Raw genomic sequence first — 20795 nt, 5'->3', positions numbered from 1 at the left:
ATTTGCGTAATAAATGACAATATGCTACCGTTTTTAATTTAAAAAAATCCTTATTATATATGTATCAAACTAATGACAGATTAATACATTTGTAACTTAAAAATAAGCATTTTTTTTCTCTAAACCTTTAGGAAATGTTTTAGTATCAAAAAGTGTGGTTATGATGACCATCCAGCAAGCTAATCCAGCTAAAATCAGTGCTTAAAATGCCACTAAATGCAGTATTTAACCTCATAATTCAATAGAAAAATCAAGTGAATAACTGCAAAAAGGTCCATTTTTTAGAAAAAGAAGAACCACTCCTTTCACCAGGCTGGCTACGAGCCTGTAAAATCCTTTTAACATCTTTTAAGCATTCCAATATGAAAAAAAAATTCTCTTGGGTGTGTGTTTATTTGTATAAAAAAATTGCTACTGTCTTTGTAGAACTACTTAAGTGTCATAATTTCTTTTTACATTCTACATTTTACATGGGTTTTTACAATTCAGTGTCTGTTTAAACACCTAAAAACAAGAGACTTTGAGAGCAACGACATCATGAACATAGTACCATGTTTATGAGATTGCAGATTAATGGCAAGCACAAACAAACAGAGCATGGAGTACCTGGTAGCGCTCAAGTGTTTCCTGATGCTCTGTCGGTAAATCCATAACACTTGCGAATACACTTAACAATAAAACCAAAAGCAGAGACATATCTTACACAGCAAACTACACATAGACAGGAGCACCAAACCACCAATGGCATGTTGTCACTTACAGGTAGTTTACAACCAAGGTGACAGTGCTAAATAATACCCTGACATTTATATACATAATACAGCACATTTACCTTTTTGCAGATGTGGATTGTTAAAAAAAAAAAAAAAAAAAAGCTAGTGTAAAAGGGAATTTTTTTTCAAAACACAAGACAAAGATCTTTCAGCCTTTGGCTACTTCTTTGTTGTGCAAACATTTATTTCATTCTTACTTTCGTTCTATGAATGGAGATAAAAAGAGGAGTACAGCTCTGGGGTGCAGGCGAATGCTTCAGCTTAAATATTTAGAAACAAGAGGGTTTCTTTTTCTCCACTTAGAGCAACAGAAACCCACAGCCTCAGTCCCACATGACCCCCTTTACACCCAACTACCAAAACGACATGGAAGTTTCATTTTATCATAATACATCATTGTACTTAAGCAAAGAGTGTCAAATCATATAAAAAAACTATCATTAAAAGCTTACCCGATTGAGCACCATGTATCTGCACTGGCCTCAGACTTATCAATAGACTGTCGGTAAGATATGAAGGCATCTTGAACCTTCCCAATACTTGAGTAGCACCTGGAAGATAAACGAAAACACCAAATATAGAGACTTTTAGGAAAGTTACAGAGCTTAAATTTGAGATAATGACCAAAGCATCATACACTGGGTTCAAGATATATACTTTTAATCAGTCTGTGCCATACTTTTACAGTTTGAGATCAGGGAAATAAAAAACAACTTACAAAATGTACTAACTTGTTGTAACGAACTACTTTAGGACATCAGCAAAAATGTTTTCAAACAACAGATAAACACTAACTGTAATATTCAGATTAATGCATAAAAAATAATATAATATAATATAATATAATATAATATAATCAGTTATATAGTAACATCAGGTAAAAAACATTACTACACAAGATAAATATTTTCTTACCTGCCCAGGAAGTACCAAGACTGTCCAGAATTGGGGTCTGCTTCTAGGGATTTCTGCAGACACTGAATAGCATAGCTGTTCTTGTTTGCTTTATCTCCCAACTGTTCGACCGTGTGATGCATCCAGCCTGAGGGAGCAGCGGGAAACATGAGGATTAAATCAAAAACACCATTCTCAACAACATATCTGAAACGCCATCAATAGCTGAACATTCTCTGCTCTACCACTAAGCCACATTCTGCGCTGTGCAGGCTTTTACACCAGCACTCAAATAGTGGGCAAATGGTTTTCGCTCCCTGTCTTCAGGGTAGGTTGGGGAGGTGAGGTGGAGTTGGTAAGATTGGGGGCTGGGATGGTTTCTACAACCACCAGCAGCTTCAAAAGGTCCCAGCAGAGATAGCTTCGAACAAACAGCCCCTTTTCCTCACTATTCCCACCCAGCCAGAAGTTGTTAAGGAGAACTAGACAGTGTGCAGACAAAGAACTTCCCCCATGTGGCTTGGCTTCTCCTAGGCACTGATCCCAAGCAAGCTCTTAACACCTGTGGCAAGCGCCTGCACTCGGGACCGGTTACTACAGCAACCAGACCATTGCCGACAATTGCAGGGGTTTTATGGCAGAACATTTTTTTTCCAGAGTGGTCAAAATAAAGAAGCTCTGTGTGATGAGGAGTAAGTGTTTGTGAATACACAACACACCACTAATAATAATACATTTACGAATAATTCCATTGCATTACTCATTGATTAGTTCTAGCCAAAGTACCTTAGAGATAGCCACATCCTGGAATGCACCTTCCCTGGTGCCACATCTTAATTTATGAATCGTCCTTAGTCTAACCACTCCACAGCATCCCTAAAGCAATCCGCACATTTATCATTAGCACTTAGCAAAGTGTACACCTTGGAGAACCTTGGGGCAATTAGAAACCCTGGATTGTGCATGAGGAGATGATGTTATTGAAAACATCACTAGACTAATTTGAGTAAAAGGCATGAACAATTATCTAACCTGAAAGTTGTTATATAATTATTCTTAAACCTGTATGACAACAGTAAAAAGGTAAATAGTTTGACATTGCATTTCAAAACATGCCTTGTAATAGGGTTGGGCCGGTAAACGATATTATATAGAATCGCAATAAAATGTATGTCAATAACAATGATAAGCTCTGGACTTTTTACTCTATATTGATCTAAGAGCCAATCACACAGCAGAAATGTGCAACAATGGGAATCCAAATATTAATCACCCACCGAAAATAGGTCATGCTATTTAATGGACCCTCTCATTTTTGTGGCTTCAGTCATTGCTGAGATGCTCTTTTTAATACGGCAGCTTAACAAATGATATAGATAAGAACAATATATAGTTATTGTTCAATATGGAAAATAATTAATCAAAATTGCATTTTTCCATATTGCCCAGCACTACCTTGTAAATATATCCAAACATCAAAAACAAAAGTTCTTAAAAATCTGCTTAAAAGGCGTTCAAACTGTATGCTAAATGGCAAATTCCTTGACTTCAACTGACTAAAAAGCTGAATTTACATGACATCTAAATGCATGGAAAAACAGCCCACTGTTGTGCTTGTAAATGAATAAAATACTGTTAAAATATTAAAAAGGATTTTAGATTGAATATCCTTCTGCATTACTTTAATAGCCGACATGAGAAAAAAAAACATATATTTGAATATATCAAATATATTTGGATCCTTTAAAGTGCTCTCTTCCATATTTGATCACTCAATAGTAATTTTACAATGTTTAGATTTTGTTTTTCTGTTGTCTGTTTTAAAATTCAAGTATTTGTGCATTTTTACTTCAAGTATTTGAAGTGGTCATTTTGAAGCCAAAGCTCTGATAGATTGAACACTACAATTTGAATCAACAAACATATATCCTTTATATTCCATGACTAAGACAAAAAATGCCATTTATGATTTAATTTATATTTATTATTCTTATAATTAATTAACATTCATAAATGTCTACTCCATGCATTTCTGAAATTCCTTGATCTGAGCTATTTGTTGAATAGATGAAGGCTAAAATTACACAGCAAACGCCACATCTACACAAGAAACTCAAAAGTAAAGTCTAGTTTCCCACGGGTCTGAGGATGAATGAATTTCTCAACTTATCCAGATGTTTCTGATTGCAGGATAAGGTTTTTACAGAAAACCATTTCATGAACACTGCAACCACTTGGTGTAATCCCCATTTAATTAAATATTTAATAGCTGAGCATAAGCAGCAAAAAATCATAACTTTCATGACTTTTCCAGCCTTATAATGATCGTCTCAACTATGTGAAGTAGAAATGTGGCTATACTCGCACTCACCTAATTGTTGGAGCGTAGTTGCCTTCACCTGTGCAGGGAGATTTTCTGTTTGTAACAGACTCTCGTAAGCTTCCTTTGCGATGCGGTATTTCTTCTGCAAACAGACAGAAAGGGGAGAGATGTTTTAATGGACAAAAGGGTCAGTGCTTTTACGGCCCCTCCGGGTGAACACAAAGGGCCCCGTCAGAGTGACCACAATGTACGCTCTCAGGAAGAGAGGAAGCACATTGGACACTGACCAGGCCAGACAGGAGGAGACAGACAAACACACAGACAGACGCAGGGGGAGGGTCAGTGCAGGCCAGACCAGACTTAACAAGTCAGACAAACACAGACATGTTCTGTATCAGTGCAACTTGAGAAGCCCTCTCAGAATAAGTGTTTGTTTTTCTTAGCGACCTTGACACAGATCTTTGTTGGAGCTGATTGCTGACCACCATTGGTAACTGACCAAAGCAATATGACTCCAAACACGAATAGGCTAACAAACATGAAAGCAATCTCATCTTTGTGTGGGGGACAATAAAATCAACCCATTGTAAAACCTAGTCCCTGCCTGGCAGGTTAGAGGTTTGACAGAAAAAAAGATGTACATTTATATTATTTTCAAATTAAATCTAACAGTTCTAGTTGAACAAAAGGACTGAATGAGGGACAATGTCACTCATCACACAGACTTGGTTAAGGTAAGCTGAAGCAAAAATTGGAAGGTAGAGTAGAGACCGCTTGGCTGAACACACACAAGGTTTTAGGTGTCACCCAAAAAGTAAATCCATCAATCAAGTGTTTATATTTAGGCAGGGGAAATTAACTGAGCAAAAGAAAAGCCAAGCACCAAAAAAACACCCTGTCAACTCTACGACCTGCTACTTTTCCCAAGCAGTCATTTATGACATAAAAAACCCAACTTTTAAATAGGACTTCAAAAACTTCTGGAATCCTACTTCTTTGGTCTGTAGAATTTATTTATTTATATATTTTTTTACAAATTTTAGTGAAGAATTAGAAATTGTAAGATGTACAGTGCTCAGCATAATGGAGTACACTCCATTTTAAAAATGAATATTTGTATCCATTTCTCAGTGAATATAGGCAATGTATTTTGGTGCGTTTAAACAAAACAGATTAATTAAACATATATTTATTCAAATAATATTTTAGTCACCAAACATATTTAGAAATTGATAGATAATACCATTAAATTCAAGCAAAATATTATTAAAAAAAAAAAGTTTTAAAAACTACAAAATTTCAACTAAATTTTTTTTCCCTCTTTTTAAAAATTGTATTTAATATTTTTCTATAACATAAATTTGGGTGTACTAGTTTTTGGATGAGCTCCAGATCTGGCTTCAGTACCCATTAATCTAAGGTATATGCACAAATATATAATGAATAGATTTCTAATGAAAATACTAATTTAAAAGATTTTCATACCTATCGACTGTCTGCTTTGCTCCAAAGTGGTTACAATGATGCAATTACCTTTTGGTTTTGGTTCATTTTTTATAAGGCAAAACATACAAACATTTCTTGCATACAAGTAAACTTTGATCTGACTGCTCATAGAATATCTCTATTGTCTGGGTATTCTGCTCGTATCAATCACTCATCAGCACTGATAAACAGCAGCTCCGTGTGCTTATCGTCTCTTTTGTTATATTATTTTATCCTTTTGAGCAGCAGTCAAGGCTGTGTGTTCTAAACAGTCATTTTGAAAGGTCTTCTTTTAACTAAATTTTCATTCAGAACTTCACAGTCTTTGCTCCAGGTTCACTCATGAGTTAATTCATAGAGGCATTAGACAAACAACAATGGCTTTTTTTCAACAACTCATTATGCTGTGTTCACACCAGGCGCAGAACGCATGGATAAATTGCACTATTCCCGTGTAAACAGGCGTGTAAACATTTGAGTTTCTTTCATTACTCGCTTCATTCGCGCATCAAAATCCGCTTGATTCGCGCATCAAATTCACTTCAAAACAGACGCGGATTCGCTTCATGGGTAGGGCTTCTGTCTGCCCGGTGACTGTGGCTTCAATGCTAAATGACTAACATGGCGTTTATTGAGAAAATAGCTGTGTTTATGTGCTTTGTGATGGCTGAAAAACAGCATCGATAGGTTGGGGGCTCTGTCTGAGTCCACTAGATCCTTTCAGAGGTGGACCCAGCTCTGTGAGCTCATAACTCCTCCAGAAAATAAACCTGAATGATGGAAGCTTTCAGTGGTGCTTCCGACTGAGCCAAGCCCAGTTTGATGAACTGTTGTTGGTGTGTGCAAGAGCATTTTTCCACGGGTCACCAACAACAGGCGCTACTTCATAATAACACACCCACAAGAGCAAGCTCCTAATTGGTTATTGTGGCGCGAATGTCCGCTGAAGTTCAGATATTCAAACTTGAGCAATTCGTGCGAAACGCGCATTAAGCGCATCAAACGCTCAATTTGTGCCATTCACACGTATCGTGTCTGGTGTGAACACAGCATTAGACATTTTGACAAAGCCTAGCTTGTTCATCCGTTGAGTCAGATTGCTTGCTCACCACAAGTGAACTGCTTCCGAGTTAGTTTTAAAGTGGGCCAAAACCACCTTGTTTATGGATTTCATGCAGATCCTTTGGGCATACGCCCAAATAAACAGAGCTAAAGGAGAAATAGAATCAGAAACAAAAAGCCATAGAGATGTAACAATTCACTGTAAGTCGGTTGAAAATAGATTAAAATATGTGACGATTCAAACTAGTACAAAAGTAATATCAATCACGATGTGCATTTTGAACAGAGGGGGCGCTGTGTTTACTGTCGCAAACTCGCTTTACCTGCACATCAGTGGCGAGGAAGAGGTGGGGCGGCAGACAAACAAACTGTGTGCAAATATTTACTTGCACGAACAGAACAACGAATATGATGCAGCACAGTGAAAAACTACTATATGCAAAAAGCTATTAATAGGTCAAACCACACAAAGCGCAGCATTGGCAGCTCTGCTTGCTTCGACGAGTGCTACGAAGATTGCACAGCGCATCAGTATTTTCATAACAAAAGTGTGAAGATGTTTTTCAGACTGTAAGCGAAAGCAGTGCTGTTGCAGAACCAGCTATTAGATTGTTCTATTTTTACCCACTCTTTTTCAATTTTGTTTATGCCTATTTTATTAATTGCTTAATATATCGTTTATTATAATCAACATTTTATGTCCCCAGGAGCAGAGGGGGCTATTGACCTCCTTCGTACACACTACTCTTTGGTTTGGGAAAGGCTTTCCTCTCCACATCAGCCATCTCAGTCCCCAGTGAAAGAGTTTTATCACCAGCAGGCAACATTGTAAATGTGCAAAGATCTCAGCTTATACCAGAAAACAGATATGCTGATATTTCTTAAAAAAAAAAAAAAAAATTGTAAAATGCCAGCAGAGTAACAGTTTTAGTTTGTTTGTATTAAAGAGTCTCCTTTATTGCGCATTTTTTATTTGAAATTCCTTTTAAATTTGCAATGTAGCTGCACAAATGTTTAGTTTGTTTATATTTAAGAGTCTTCTTTAGTTTGTATTATTTATTTTTTTATTTGTAAATTGCTTTAAAATTTCATTGTTGCATTGCGGCGAATAGTTGCATCCCTAGAAAGTCGGTGTTAAAAAAGCACCTTTGGTCATAGTCATTTTGACTAAAAAACTTTTGAGTTATATCAATATGTTAGCTATTTGTTGTTTATTTGAAGGAGGGTATAAATTCAGTGATTATACACATTATTCGATAGACCGGTTTCTGTGCATGCTTTAGGTGTGCAAGTGAACTAATACCATGCCAAACAGAGACCTTTTAGGGTGTTTAGCTCATTTGAAATGCAGCTATTTGCTTGGCAGATATTGACATTTGGGGGAGATTAAATAAACAATATAAAACATATGAAACTATTTCTTTATACATTTAATAACAAATGTTTTACCAATTGTTTCACCAATTCCATAAAATGATAGGTAGCAACATTATTATTAGCCCATTTTTTATTTTAATATTGGGTCTATAAAAATAAGTGAAAAATCAATCATCGTTCAGTTGTTCAATTTAAACATGCATACAAACAGCAACTATATGAAAAAAAAAAAAAAACATTTCAACATGCCACTGCTGAGGTCTATAATCACAAAAAGCATTCAGAACATTTCACCCCAAAACACGAGTATCAGTGAAACTTCCTTTAAGCATCTTTAACAAATCATTATAAAAAGGGGAACACTCACCTGAATTTCATATACATGAGCAATGTGGAACTGAACTGTGGAAACAAAAAGAGGAACTGATTAATACTGTAAATCCCTTTTCTGATGGAAACAGTATGTCCAAATCTGATAGAGTAAAAAATTAAACCGGCGTTTCTTTGTCTTCACGGCATGAGCATTAATAAGCTCACAAGCATACAGACACCAGGAAGAAGTATATTAGCTTGCCCTTTGTGCACTTCAAGCATATCATTGCTGCCCGTATGCAAGGCAACACACAGCTGAATCCAGTCATGCAGTTTCCCTGGCAACTGCAGTCTCAGGCAGGATGGAAATGGTACAGGGAAAAATCTAATTGAGGAAACACTCAGCAAAAGGCAAGACAACCTTTTTCCTTTGAAATCACCTCTCAAAGAGACAATTCATCTTTGCTGGTTAAAAACGCTCATGGATACAATGCAAGTTCCTAAAAAAAAATGATGTTTAATAAAAAAATAAGAGGGAACATTTTTATGATGGTACTTACTTTCAGCTTTGGACAAAGTGCAGGGTGTGGAGTCAATCAATGCCAGCTGAAAATGCTGCAAGGCAAGGTGAAGCTTGATTAGACTGGAAATGGTTAATAACAGTTACAGAAATTGGGTATTTTGATATACTAAATCATTAATCTGAGGTCCAACAGATATGCACAAATTAATTTTGGCATCCAAATACCATACCAACATAATGATCCAAAAAAAGAAACTGGCTGCAGTGAAAAATGCTTTTTACTCCATCCAATGCTGTTATACCTCCTAAAAAATAAATCTGCTGCCTCTAATAATATGGAAAGAGCCATATGGGAATAATAACGCAAACCTTCATCATTATAACTCCATTAAAAACACATTCAACGAAATTCAGCTAAATGAAAATAAAATGCTATTAAAGAATGGAAAGAGAACTTGTGGACATGCATCGATCACCGTTTTCCCAAAACAACCTCAATCACTATTCCATCCATCAAAGTACCCAGAGCCTCCACATTCAGTGAGACGATGATTATTAGACATTTGGATGTTGGCCATAGACTTTTATGACCACCAGATGTGTTAAAAAAAATAGTTTGAAACCATTCAGAAAATAACTATATATTCACTAGCTGCCAATGTTTTACATTCATTATTATGGGTGAATCTCACAAAACGTGTCATATTCGCAGGCTATAAGACAATTTTGTACAAACAAGGCCTAAATATACCAAACAATAGAGTATTGTAATGCTTGTAATTTTTAAATAAATAATATCTATATTACTAAAAATATATAAAACAAACAATTAAATGTAATAAAATAAATATTTATAATATTTAAATAAGTATAAATACATTATGAATGAAATTTTAGACTCATAAAGGGCTAAACACCTAGGAATTTTTCAAACTGCCCAGATGAAAAAGAGTTTTATTTGCCCTATCAAAAAAATTATAAGAATTTAAAACATTTAATAATATAATAACAATTGAATAATACACTTTTTAAACATTTTTCAAAATATATTGTAAATATTGTGCAGGCAAGCCCTACTTGTATCCAAACTAAGAACTGTTCAAAAAAGATTTAAGACCTACAACACAAATATTTAAGTAAATTTAAGACTTAAAGGCATTACATTTTTATTTTAGACATTTCAGACATTTTCTAAACAACTAAATTCAATGCAGCATAAGTAAGTTTTTTTTGTATATTTTTTTTTTTGCTGTGCTACAGAATACCACCATATTTAAAGCATAAACCTTTTTTGTGTCATGTCAAACAGCAATTTTTCTGTAATGAATATATTTTTAAATATAAAATTATTTTATTATTTTTGCATATATACACACACACACGCACAAAAAAACAAAGGTAAAAATTAAAATAAAAGTAAAAGTACTGCAATTTTTAACTGATTTATAGCAACAATTCAGAAAAAATGGGATTATAAATAGTTTAACACAAAAGCAATGGCAAGATGAATTACTCTAATGAGATGGAGAAAAATGCCTTTAATTCATTACTAAAAGCTCTAACTCTTATAGCTACTGAAGTGCTTTGCCTTATGAGATAAAATGCAGCAGCAAGGTCAGCTGGATGTGATCCTGCAGTCATTGAGACAGTTAGTGTTGTACAATAAAATATGGCGAGGCACAGAAACCACTCTGTGAGCAGCATGATCCCAACACTAATCACAACCCTTTTGACAATCCCAGGCATGAAAAACCACCAGCTGTTCAGGTTACCAAGAAACCAGCTCAAAAGCAAACCCTTTTTACCTTTTTAAATAAAGCACCAAACATGTCTTAGCATAGAGGTAGTTTAGGGAAATCCATCCACCTGCATAGCAACAACTGAGGAACATGGCCATGCATTACAATGTCCTGATGTCCAGCGTGTAGGATGTTCAATAGTCGACCGTTCCAACCTGCCTGTCCAATATATAATGCATTCACTGGAGTTTAAATACAATTACTAAAACAGATACCAAACTAATTTTTTTCCAGGATAAGCCCAAAACAGTCACCAATAGAGAATATTGCCATGGACTAGCATTCAAAGTCAAAAATCTCAGTGCATACATGCCAATAAATAATTTGAAACAAATAAAACGTACAAACACACACCTATCTGCTTCATACAGACATCCTGCAACAAACAAAAATGTGGATTACTGACCATAGCATGTCTTTTGTGCTGAGCTGGTCTCCATTGACCAACTGCTTCCTACATGTTCGCTCGCTCTCTATGGCTCTCGACTGGCAAGTAGATATTGCTGCAGGATTACCAGTGTGTCTCTCTCTAATACTGATTACTATTCAGGAGAGAGCAGCGGCAGCAGCTGAGAGATGACACGCTGCTCTCCGCTTCTCCCTCTCTCACTTGTTACCGCTAGGCATTTTTCATCACGCACATAACATAAGCCTGCTGTTAGGCTTCTCACTCTCTGCAGGACGGGATGACAGAAGTGGACAGGGAAAAACAAACATGTGAAATGCAGAAGAGGACACTTTTCGGTTCATTGCAACAGTAGGCATTACAACAGTTCTAATAATGGAGACAACACACTTTAAGGATGTGCTCTGCATGGGAAAAAATGCTTGACAGTGCAGTAAAACAAAAAAGATGCACCGAGTCAATTTTACCTCTGCACGAGCATCTAAAGACATTTTAATGTGAACAGACACACTGCATCGGCCGTATGTGTCATTGGGAACTCTGCCATCTAGGATCATTAAAATCATCTAAGATCAGTGAGAATTTTGGATCAATAATGTTTTTATTTAACAAAATGAATACATTTATTTTAGGGATATAATGATAGATGTATGTCACAATTCTATACAAATCATAATAAAATCAGTAGAATAAACTTCTACTGTTGCAGCAAATGTCACAAGCAGCAAACTGTGCCTAGGGACTTAAAATAGGTCGAGTAATTTTAAAATACACATACAAACGTCCTCTTGCCTCCCTGACTGTAGTACACTACTTATGCACGTGCCTCACCGCTGTCAAAATCGTATGCTACCAAGATGCATTTCTCTCCTTCCTCACCATAGGATGCTGCTCTTATAAGAGTCCCTCCTCCACCGTACATGGTTTCCACTTTAAGTCAACTGTCAAATTCCCTGACTTTTGCTTATAAAAAGCTGAAAGGAAGAACTGAAAGGAAAAACAGGCTGTTGATGTGCTTGTGTATTAATAATTAATTACTTATTATTGAATAATTAAATAATTAATAATTATATTTTATTTAATTAATAATTATAAATAATTAATTATTATTGAAATAATACATTTAAATAATAATAAGATATATCATTATTAAATGGTTTTAGTTTGAAAATGTTGAATAATTAAGCATTATATTCAATATTATACAGTAATGAGACAGTAATGAATTCTCATGCTGTACTCACACTGTGAATGCAGGCATTTTCTGGATCTCGTATGGGGCGGTTATACCAGACGCGGCTTGCGCATAAATAGACGCGTGAACATTTGTTTACTTGCTTCATTTGCAAGGGATCTGTCTGCCCGGTGACTAGTCTCCTTGCTAATGGCTAACATGGATTTTATTGAGAAAGCAGCTGTGCTTTGTGCTTTAGGTAGACGGAAAACAGCGTAGATTCGTTCTGCGCCGTGTTTGAGTCCACTATATCCTTTCAGAGGTGCACCCAGCTCTGGGAGTTCAAAAACCCCTCCAGAAACTATAACTGGATGATGGAAGCTTTCAGCAGTACTTCCGACTGAGCCAAACCCAATTTGGCTACAGCCAAAAAAAAAAGCACTACAGCATGTATATTTGCATCTTCGCTATCCACAGTGGTGTGAACCCACCGTTACAGGCAAGCACTCAAATTCTCTCATGCTCGATATGAATCAATCGCTCTTTTGTACATCCATGTTCCCTACAGTATATGTGAATCATAAATCTGCCATCATATAAAGCTACCATCTTACTTCAGATGAGCTGGATTTGGATTTACATGGCAGATTTAAGGTCATTTTTGGTGATATTTTAAGGAAACTGGCTTAACATTGAGTGACAGACATCTTTCAGGTTTCATATAAAACATATATTCAAATTTCAGTTTGAAAGATGAATAACTTAAGATTTAACTTAAGATTTGCTTTAAAAACAATATGAATGTAATTAGACTGTTTACACTGGGTAAATAACTTACAAAAACAGTAAGCAGAGTCTTAAATAAAGTTACAGCTAAAGCATATTTCGATATAATAATGTTTTATTCATATAAAAATGAAAATAAAAATGACAATTTTCCACACAATGACAGGTTTCTTTCAGGCAGAAAGATTTCTCAAGTCAATGCTCCATCTACAGCACAGACAGACACATGGACTGAAGGAGGCAGGTTTGAAATACTTATATAGAACTAAAAATGTTCAAATACAGAAAATTGGACACAGCATTCATACTATGTTTCTATTTTGGGCCAATTTAATTATTCATGGACAAAATGCAAGACATGCTTTCTGAAAACTTATGCTTAATAGCAACTAATTTTAAATTTTGCAACAATTTTAAGTAAAAACTAAAATTATAATAAACATGCAACTATAATGTCGAAAACAAAATATCCATAAATACTAAGTGCATTCATATCAACACTGACTAACTCATCAAACTTAAATGCAAAAAGCACAGTACAAATATAGCCGTTTATCGAAGTCAATAAGGATGACACCACAGTAAACAAGGCAGGGCGTTTTAAAAGAGATTTCCGATGCATAATACTGAAGATACAAAGTTGATCCACCCCATTGTCTCCTATGGTAGATACTCACCAAAGGATTCTCTTCAGGACTGCAGGGCTGAACTGGAGAGAGTGCAGCAAGAGTAAAGAGATCACTGCTGCCTGCCCTCAGAACTGCCTCTTTGTTCCCGAAAGTGGGACACACAGGGAGATGGTGAGCATTGAGTTGGCTGGACACCAGACCCTGCCACCCCTACCCCAGAGCAAGAGGACGTGCTGCACGTGCATTTTCTGCCACTTATAAGCACTCACTCACTCACTCACTCACTCACTCTGGTTCCCAACACTCTGTTACTGTAAAGTAAGGAATGGCTGAGACAGTCTAATGATCTGCATTCACATACGTTCAGTCTCTGCAGCTAAATCCAAGAACCACCTACACTGACAGGGAGATTCAATTTGATATGCGGGATTTATTGTGGAGGATAAAATTAAAATTGGCAGTTGTCTGTAAGCAGACACTTCACAACAACAACAACAACAAAATCTAGATAGTTTAAAAGCTTTTACTGTATGAAGGCACAAATTGTGGGTCTTGCTTTTTTTTTTTATTAATGCTGGGCAAATTAACATCATTAAATCGCATTAATGCATTCATTAATGCCAACAATTATTTTATCCCTCATTAAGGCAGTTGCTTTTTATTTAATTAGTTGTTTGCACGTTTGTTGTTTACTGGCTTTAAATAAACATACCAGGAAGCCAAAGGTCACAAGAGGTTGGGTGGTCAATTAGTATTGGCTTGGGGAAAAAATCATCACACTTCTCAACCAATGAAAACATTTGGGGCGAGCCTAAGATTCCCGCTGCTGCTGCTCAGCTCTCACATGAACTGGTCCAGATGGTACAATAATATGGATAAAAGTAGCATACGCACATTTTTAGTAAACAGTAATGCTGTCAAAACCATAGCTACATGCCGCTACTGCAAAGCAGAGTTTTCATATCACCAAAGTACTTTAAGTCTAAATTACAGTATCACTTGAATGCAGCACACACGTCTGACAGCAAACTATGCATCCAAACAAACATTGAACGAGGTAACGTTAAGTTTCGGCAGAGTTAAGCTTTGGAGAGTTTATTCACATTTTCATATGATTAAAAAAATCTAGTGTTTTAAAAACTTGTTTGGTGGGGAGAAATAAGTGTGGAGTTGATAAATGCAGTTCATTTTGTCAGTGTTTTTTTTTTTTATGAGATTATGCAAAGGAAATTCAGTACACACATGTACTTTGCAGATTAAATTCCCCTGCACAGTAAAACTTTGTTATTGTTTTCAAACATTTTACCTCACTGTTAACAGTGCTACAGAATGAACTGTTTTTGTTGTTTCCTGATAAAATAAAAGGTGTTTGTTTTTACCCATGACAAAATACATTTCAGATTGCCAACTCGATGTTGCTTGTAACTATCCTGTTAAGATCAAGCCTCTGAAATCTGAACATAACTTAATTTCTATTACAAATATTTTTATGTCCTGGCAGTGGCAAATATCTTTGCTGTAAATTCAATTTGACTACACCATTTAGGTTGAGATTTAAAATATTTTAACTTTTTTTGTTGTTCATACACTTAATTAATAAAAGTACTTAATGTACTTCTTTAAAATCTTTTTTTTTTTTTGTGCATAAATGCAATTAATCACGATTTTAAAAAAGTGGTCCTACGCCATAACACTGTTCACCTTTCATGGTCTCGCAGTAGATTTTTTATTGCAATTTGACATGGCTTTTCTTTTTTAACAGTGTTCTGCGTTCTGATTGTCTGTAGACCATTGCATGGTTTCCGGTACTTTTATTCTTCCATGGCGGGGCGCCACGCCAAAATAGAACCCACCACGGCTACATTACAGCTTTCCATTCAAAACATTCAGTCGTGTTTTTTAATAGCGGGATAATCGCACCAAAACTTATTAAAAGGTAAGTGAATTATAATAGAGCAAACTTTTCTGTAACCGTAGTAGTGCTGTGTGTTAATTGTTTAACCCTTTAAGGTTACGTACTGACTGGCTGACTGACAGGTGTGTGATGCTTGAGGCCAGCAAACACGACGTATAGCTGTTTCACTTTACTTCAGGACGCATTAATACAGCTCTGTAGGTCTATTGGAGAATTTTAAAAAAATTCCTAGCAAATCTAATAAATGTTGGAGACATACTTGTTACATAAACGCACTAAATCGCACTTCTGCAGTGTTTGAGAGCGCACAAGAAGATCTTTGCTTGAGGAGCGCATGCTTGTAGGCTATCACATAAATGTGCTCACGACATTTGTCATTGAAATAACGTCAGGTACTTGGTAGATCTGTATAAAAAAAAAGTCCTGCCGCCCCAGCTGAAAAAAATCCTAGAGGAAACACTGCATTGTCAACCAATTTCCTTCATGCCGTGTCTCCTGTACAGTAGAGAATGCAGAGGAAGATGCTAACCATTGCAATCATTGGAATCAGTTGGAATTCTGGACATGCTGAAGAAAGGTAGAAGTTCCGTAAATGTTTAAAAAAAAAGATAGAAAAGTGTGAAAATGGTAATGCCTATCTGAGGAAATAGTGTAGTGAGGGGTTTTACAGCCTTAAAACATCTATAATAATTGTCAATAATAAAACTGACTACTTTGCGGATTTCACCTATAGCGGGCTGTTTTTAGAACATAATTCCCATGATTAATGAGGGACCACTGCATATACACATTTATAAAGATGTTTATAAATATGATCAAGAAACAATACAGAGGTTGAGAACCAGGCAAACAATAAAGTCAATAATCTCAAATAATAATCCTCTGCACAGAAGTCTCCTTGCCATTTGTCCAGATGGCTACTCAGCATGCACACTAGAAGACAAAAAAAAAATTGAAAGAAAAAAAACTCCGCCCTCTGTAGTGTCAAAAATGGAGAGAAAATAAAAGTCTCTTAGATTGCAAAGAATACAATCCAAAATACAATTGCAAAAAATACATAGTAATAAAATAGAAGTGACTAAATAGACCATCTCGGCCTGTTTACAGTTAAGACTGTGAAACTAAACAAAACCATGCCACAAAGGCCAAGAATTAATGCTGACTCTGTGACCTACAGAACAGTTGAAGTCTGCCAAGAACACCCTGCAGCACTGTAATCCCTGACCAGAACACGAGCCAAGAGAGTGGGAAAGCAAATTATAAGCCTGCTAATCAACCTAGTACAAACAAACAAACTTACTAAACATAAATAAAAAACTTTTCAATGATACAGAATTGTACAAACATGTTAAATGAATGCTCCAGGTTTAACACAAGTTAGACTTTGTTAATAGCATTTCAGGCATGTAAAACAGTTGAATATAAAAAGCTTTGGACAAAGCATTCGCTAAATGACTAAAATGTTAAAGTAACTTAAATCAATGTTCCTTATGCTGACTTCACACTAAATGTGAAGCAAACATGGACGTCACATCACTTGCTCCAAATTACTCGCAGGTTGTTTTTCGCTCCTTATGCAAATTTTCTGCTCAAGTAAAAATTTTTGAAGGAAGATGATGTTGAGCTGAATACTGTGCATTTGCAGCAAACGCATCAAGCATGTTGCATCATTCACAAGGTCAGACACAAATTACTAGTATGAGTGCATTTGTGAAATAAATGCTGCATAACGAAGCCCCAATTTTCACTTCTGCAGACATTACAACATAATTGTAGCTTTTTTATGCTATTTTATTTACTAATTTATTTCATGTTGCAGGTTGATGCGCATTCACAATTGCAAACTTTGAGTGCAGCAAACGATGTGTGTTTGCATGATTATGATTTAGTCAAAATTATTAGCGCTCCTGTGAATTGTCTTCTTTTTTTATAAATGTATCCCAAATTATGTTGAACAGATTCAGGCATTTTACACAGCAGATCCTATAATGTTTTTTTCTTTTGGAGAAAGCCCGATTTGTTTTATTTTGGATAAAAAAAAGCAGGTTTAAATATTTTGAAACCTTTTTAAAAGGTCAATATTATTAGCCCCCTTAAAAAATATATTTTTGATTGTCTGCAGAAGAAACTACTGTTATACAATAACTAATTACCCTAATTAAGCCTTTGAATCGCACTTTGAATCTGAATGCTAGTATTTTGAAAAATATCTTGTAAAATATTATGTGCTGTCTTCATAGCAAAGATAAAACAAATCAGTTATTAGAAATGAGTTATTAAAATATTATGTTTAGAAATGGGGGGGAAATCGCTAATAATTCAGGAGGACTTATAATTCTGACTTTAACTGCATATATACAGTTATTTTCCTTCTTGGAAAGTGAAATAAATACAATAGAAAAAAGATATTAAACAAACTGTGCTTCAGCATCTTCACTGTAAAAAAAAACACTTTAGCTACAGAAGTCCTTTAATCATGAGCAGTGAGGGATTTTGTCTTTGTTGTTTGATTAATAAATGATAAAAACAGATGGCAGCAGGAATATTTGGCAGTCATTTTAATGGTTTCTCTTTCACATGTCTTGATTCTCAGCTTGTTTGTTTCTTACACAAATGAGGGTTAATAGGAATAATCACTGAACATCGCGTTTTGACACCTATTTGACCATTAATGCGCTCACATTAACATGACATTAAAAGTGCGTGCACTGCTTGTTGCTGAGGCTTAGCGCACATTGTGCGAATAAGACTGAATGCTGACCGTATGTTGTGTGTGTGCGCCGGCAGCAAGTGATCTTATTCGCGCTTTTAAAAACATGAATGATTCGAATGTCCATCAATAAATGCTGCCGTGCTGCAAAAGTTACATTACAGTACATGCTTATAGTCAGCTTTGCAGAGCAACAAATGTGTACAACTGGAAAGGGGACGGTATATGATGCAATAATCGTTTATCTCGATTAATGGTCTTTCATAATTGTTAGAAGCCAAAATCAAAATCGAAACCAAATTTTCGAATAATTGCACAGCCCTAATTTAAATAGTGCATTTATCTCTCCACACCACCACTAGTGTGCAGCATCCTCTTGGAAGATGTGATGGCAGCCGCAGGACATCTGCACCATTGCGCTCACCACACACCAGCTATAGGTGGAGTAGAGAAACAGCCAATTCAGTGGATGGGGTTTACCGGGAGGCCGTGATGGGTAGGGGTCGGTGAAGAAAATTTGGCCAGGACACGAGGATTACACCCCTACTCTTTATGAGAAGTGCCATGGGATTTTTTATTCTTGACCACAGAGAGTCAGGACCTCAGTTTAACATCTCATCTGAAAGACGCCGCCCACTGACAGTGTAGTGTCCCCTTCACTTTACTGGGACATTAGAACTTAGACTTAAGCGCCCCCTGCTGGCCTCAACAACACCACTTCCTACAGCAACAGTCTCCTATCCTAGTAGTTACCAGGCCCAGCCCTGCTAAGCTTCAGTGAGTAACCGGTATTAAGCAGCAGGCTGATATGGCTGTGGTTATCATGAGATCTTTCAACAAATTCTACATTCTACAAATTTAATAATTTATTCGAAAGATATATCGGAATATAAATTGTCATTAGTGGCAGCCCTAAAGTAAAAAACAATTTCTTGCTTATGTCGATGTTAGTGCCTAGTTTCTCCACCAGGACCACACAAGAAAGTAAAACACAATAACGGAACATCTAGAAGAGGCAAAGGAAACGTTAAGAATTTATATATGAAGCATAACCCCTGAACAAGTGTTATTTAAAAAGGCAATAAAAACAGCTGAGCCATGGGTTATTTCCCAGGGAATGCATACATCATGTTAAATTCATAAATATAAAAAAAATGAAACAGAGCCTTTAGTAGACATACCTTGAGGCTTGACTCATAGTCCGTGTTGACTTTAAACATCAGACCGAGTCGCAGATGGATCTCCTTGGCTCTTGAGAAGCAGGGGTCAATGTAAAGCACCTCCTGAAATGCTTTGATCGCCCTGCAAAATACAAAAAGAAAAAAAAAACATTAAGGAAGGGATATCCACAAACTCTTTATATACACAATTATTAACTGGTCATTCATTTTTATCTGTGAAACTATTTTGGATAGGGCAATAAATAGCAAAGCTGTATGGTGCACATTCTTGGACAAAGATAGGTAATAAAAATAATTTTAAAAAAAGATAACAGCAGAAGCATAATTGGCAATGAAACACTAGGCGAAACACTTCTACTGTGAAGCTAACTCTAATTTAAAATATGCAATAAACACACACACACACAGCCCCACACACGCAGTGGACAATTACACATGATATCCGCCTGTGACAGAGACTGCAACACGTGGTGAGCTCACAGCAGTGCAGTTTGCTTGCTTATACAGTGTCCGCTCAGGCAAACAGAGGGTGTTTTTACTGAGCCACGGCCCACTGAACTCAACGGCCCCATTCCCCCTCCTCTCCCCTCCAATGTGCTTATTTTTTTTGCTCTCTGCAGAGCACTGCAGTTCCTGAAAGCTCTGTGCATGACAGAATGCATAGCTTTATCATTGTCTGGGAAATGCATTACTCCCATGGGTTTGTACAGATATGAGATCATACAACAGGAAATCAAAAAGATCAATAAATAAGCATGTTTTCAATAGATTAATTAGCAAGACTGGCATCATAAAGCAAGCCAATCTGATTAGTTCAAAGGGCCTTTTGCGCCCACTGTTTATTAATACAGAACTGACTCTGGCTGTTGTTTCAAAAGCTTTTTTCATGTTTGAGAAAATTATCCTATCGCAATTTTTGGTTGGCACAAAAATAAAAAGACAAAAGTTTGCGATTTAAAAAGTTTGACTATTTTTAAGAGAATCATATGAACTGTAAACTTCTAAAAACCCCATCATCACAGTGATTGTGCTGTGAATGATTACATTAAGAACATTGTATATACAATATTAAACTAAACAATATTTCAAGTTCTAGTAGTACAAAACATAAAACCAATCAAAATACAGTTGCTGCCTCCATACCAAAACACCACAAATAAGCAAGCAAAAATAGTGTATATAAATAGTGTAAACCTATCCAAGACTCACACTTGGCATGTTTGGTTCAAAATAAAGCGCAATTGCTCTATCGTGACTTAAAGCACACCTGTTTAGCCGTGCCTTTAACAATTGAGCATGATGTTATGACCGACAGATCGCACTCATAGTCTCTCCCTTATTCTTTTCAAACCTGATTTAATACAGTTTAATCTGACATTATTTCTTTGTTGTTTTATTTCTTATACCTCTAGTATTTTATGATTCTTTGAATTTTAATATATCATA

The 20795-nt window shown here is 36.0% G+C and overlaps 1 protein-coding gene across 7 annotated transcripts in view; it reads right to left on the bottom strand.

The window, feature by feature from the left end:
* The window catches only part of kdm6a (lysine (K)-specific demethylase 6A), a 74030-nt gene that overhangs the window by 26703 nt on the left and 26532 nt on the right, over positions 1–20795 (bottom strand). For 5 of the 7 annotated variants that reach the window (XR_015499674.2, XM_087268131.2, XM_087268133.2 and 2 more), the window contains 6 exons: positions 19350–19470; positions 8787–8841; positions 8282–8316; positions 4039–4132; positions 1689–1815; positions 1226–1324 (listed from right to left, as the gene is read on the bottom strand). Coding sequence is in view for 6 of the 7 variants with exons in the window: in XM_087268131.2 (XP_087124257.1) it covers positions 1226–1324; positions 1689–1815; positions 4039–4132; positions 8282–8316; positions 8787–8841; positions 19350–19470 (531 nt within the window). In the remaining variant the exon portion in view is untranslated. Of the gene's footprint in view, positions 1–1225; positions 1325–1688; positions 1816–4038; positions 4133–8281; positions 8317–8786; positions 8842–10954; positions 11037–19349; positions 19471–20795 lie in introns of those variants that run through there. The other 2 variants (XM_087268135.1, XM_087268136.1) reach the window with 1 other exon arrangement.

Source organism: Danio rerio, chromosome 9 (genome assembly GCF_052040795.2).
Source record: "Danio rerio strain M-AB ecotype USA chromosome 9, GRCz13ab, whole genome shotgun sequence".
NCBI lineage: Eukaryota > Metazoa > Chordata > Actinopteri > Cypriniformes > Danionidae > Danio > Danio rerio.
This window is presented reverse-complemented; position numbering and strand designations above follow the sequence as displayed.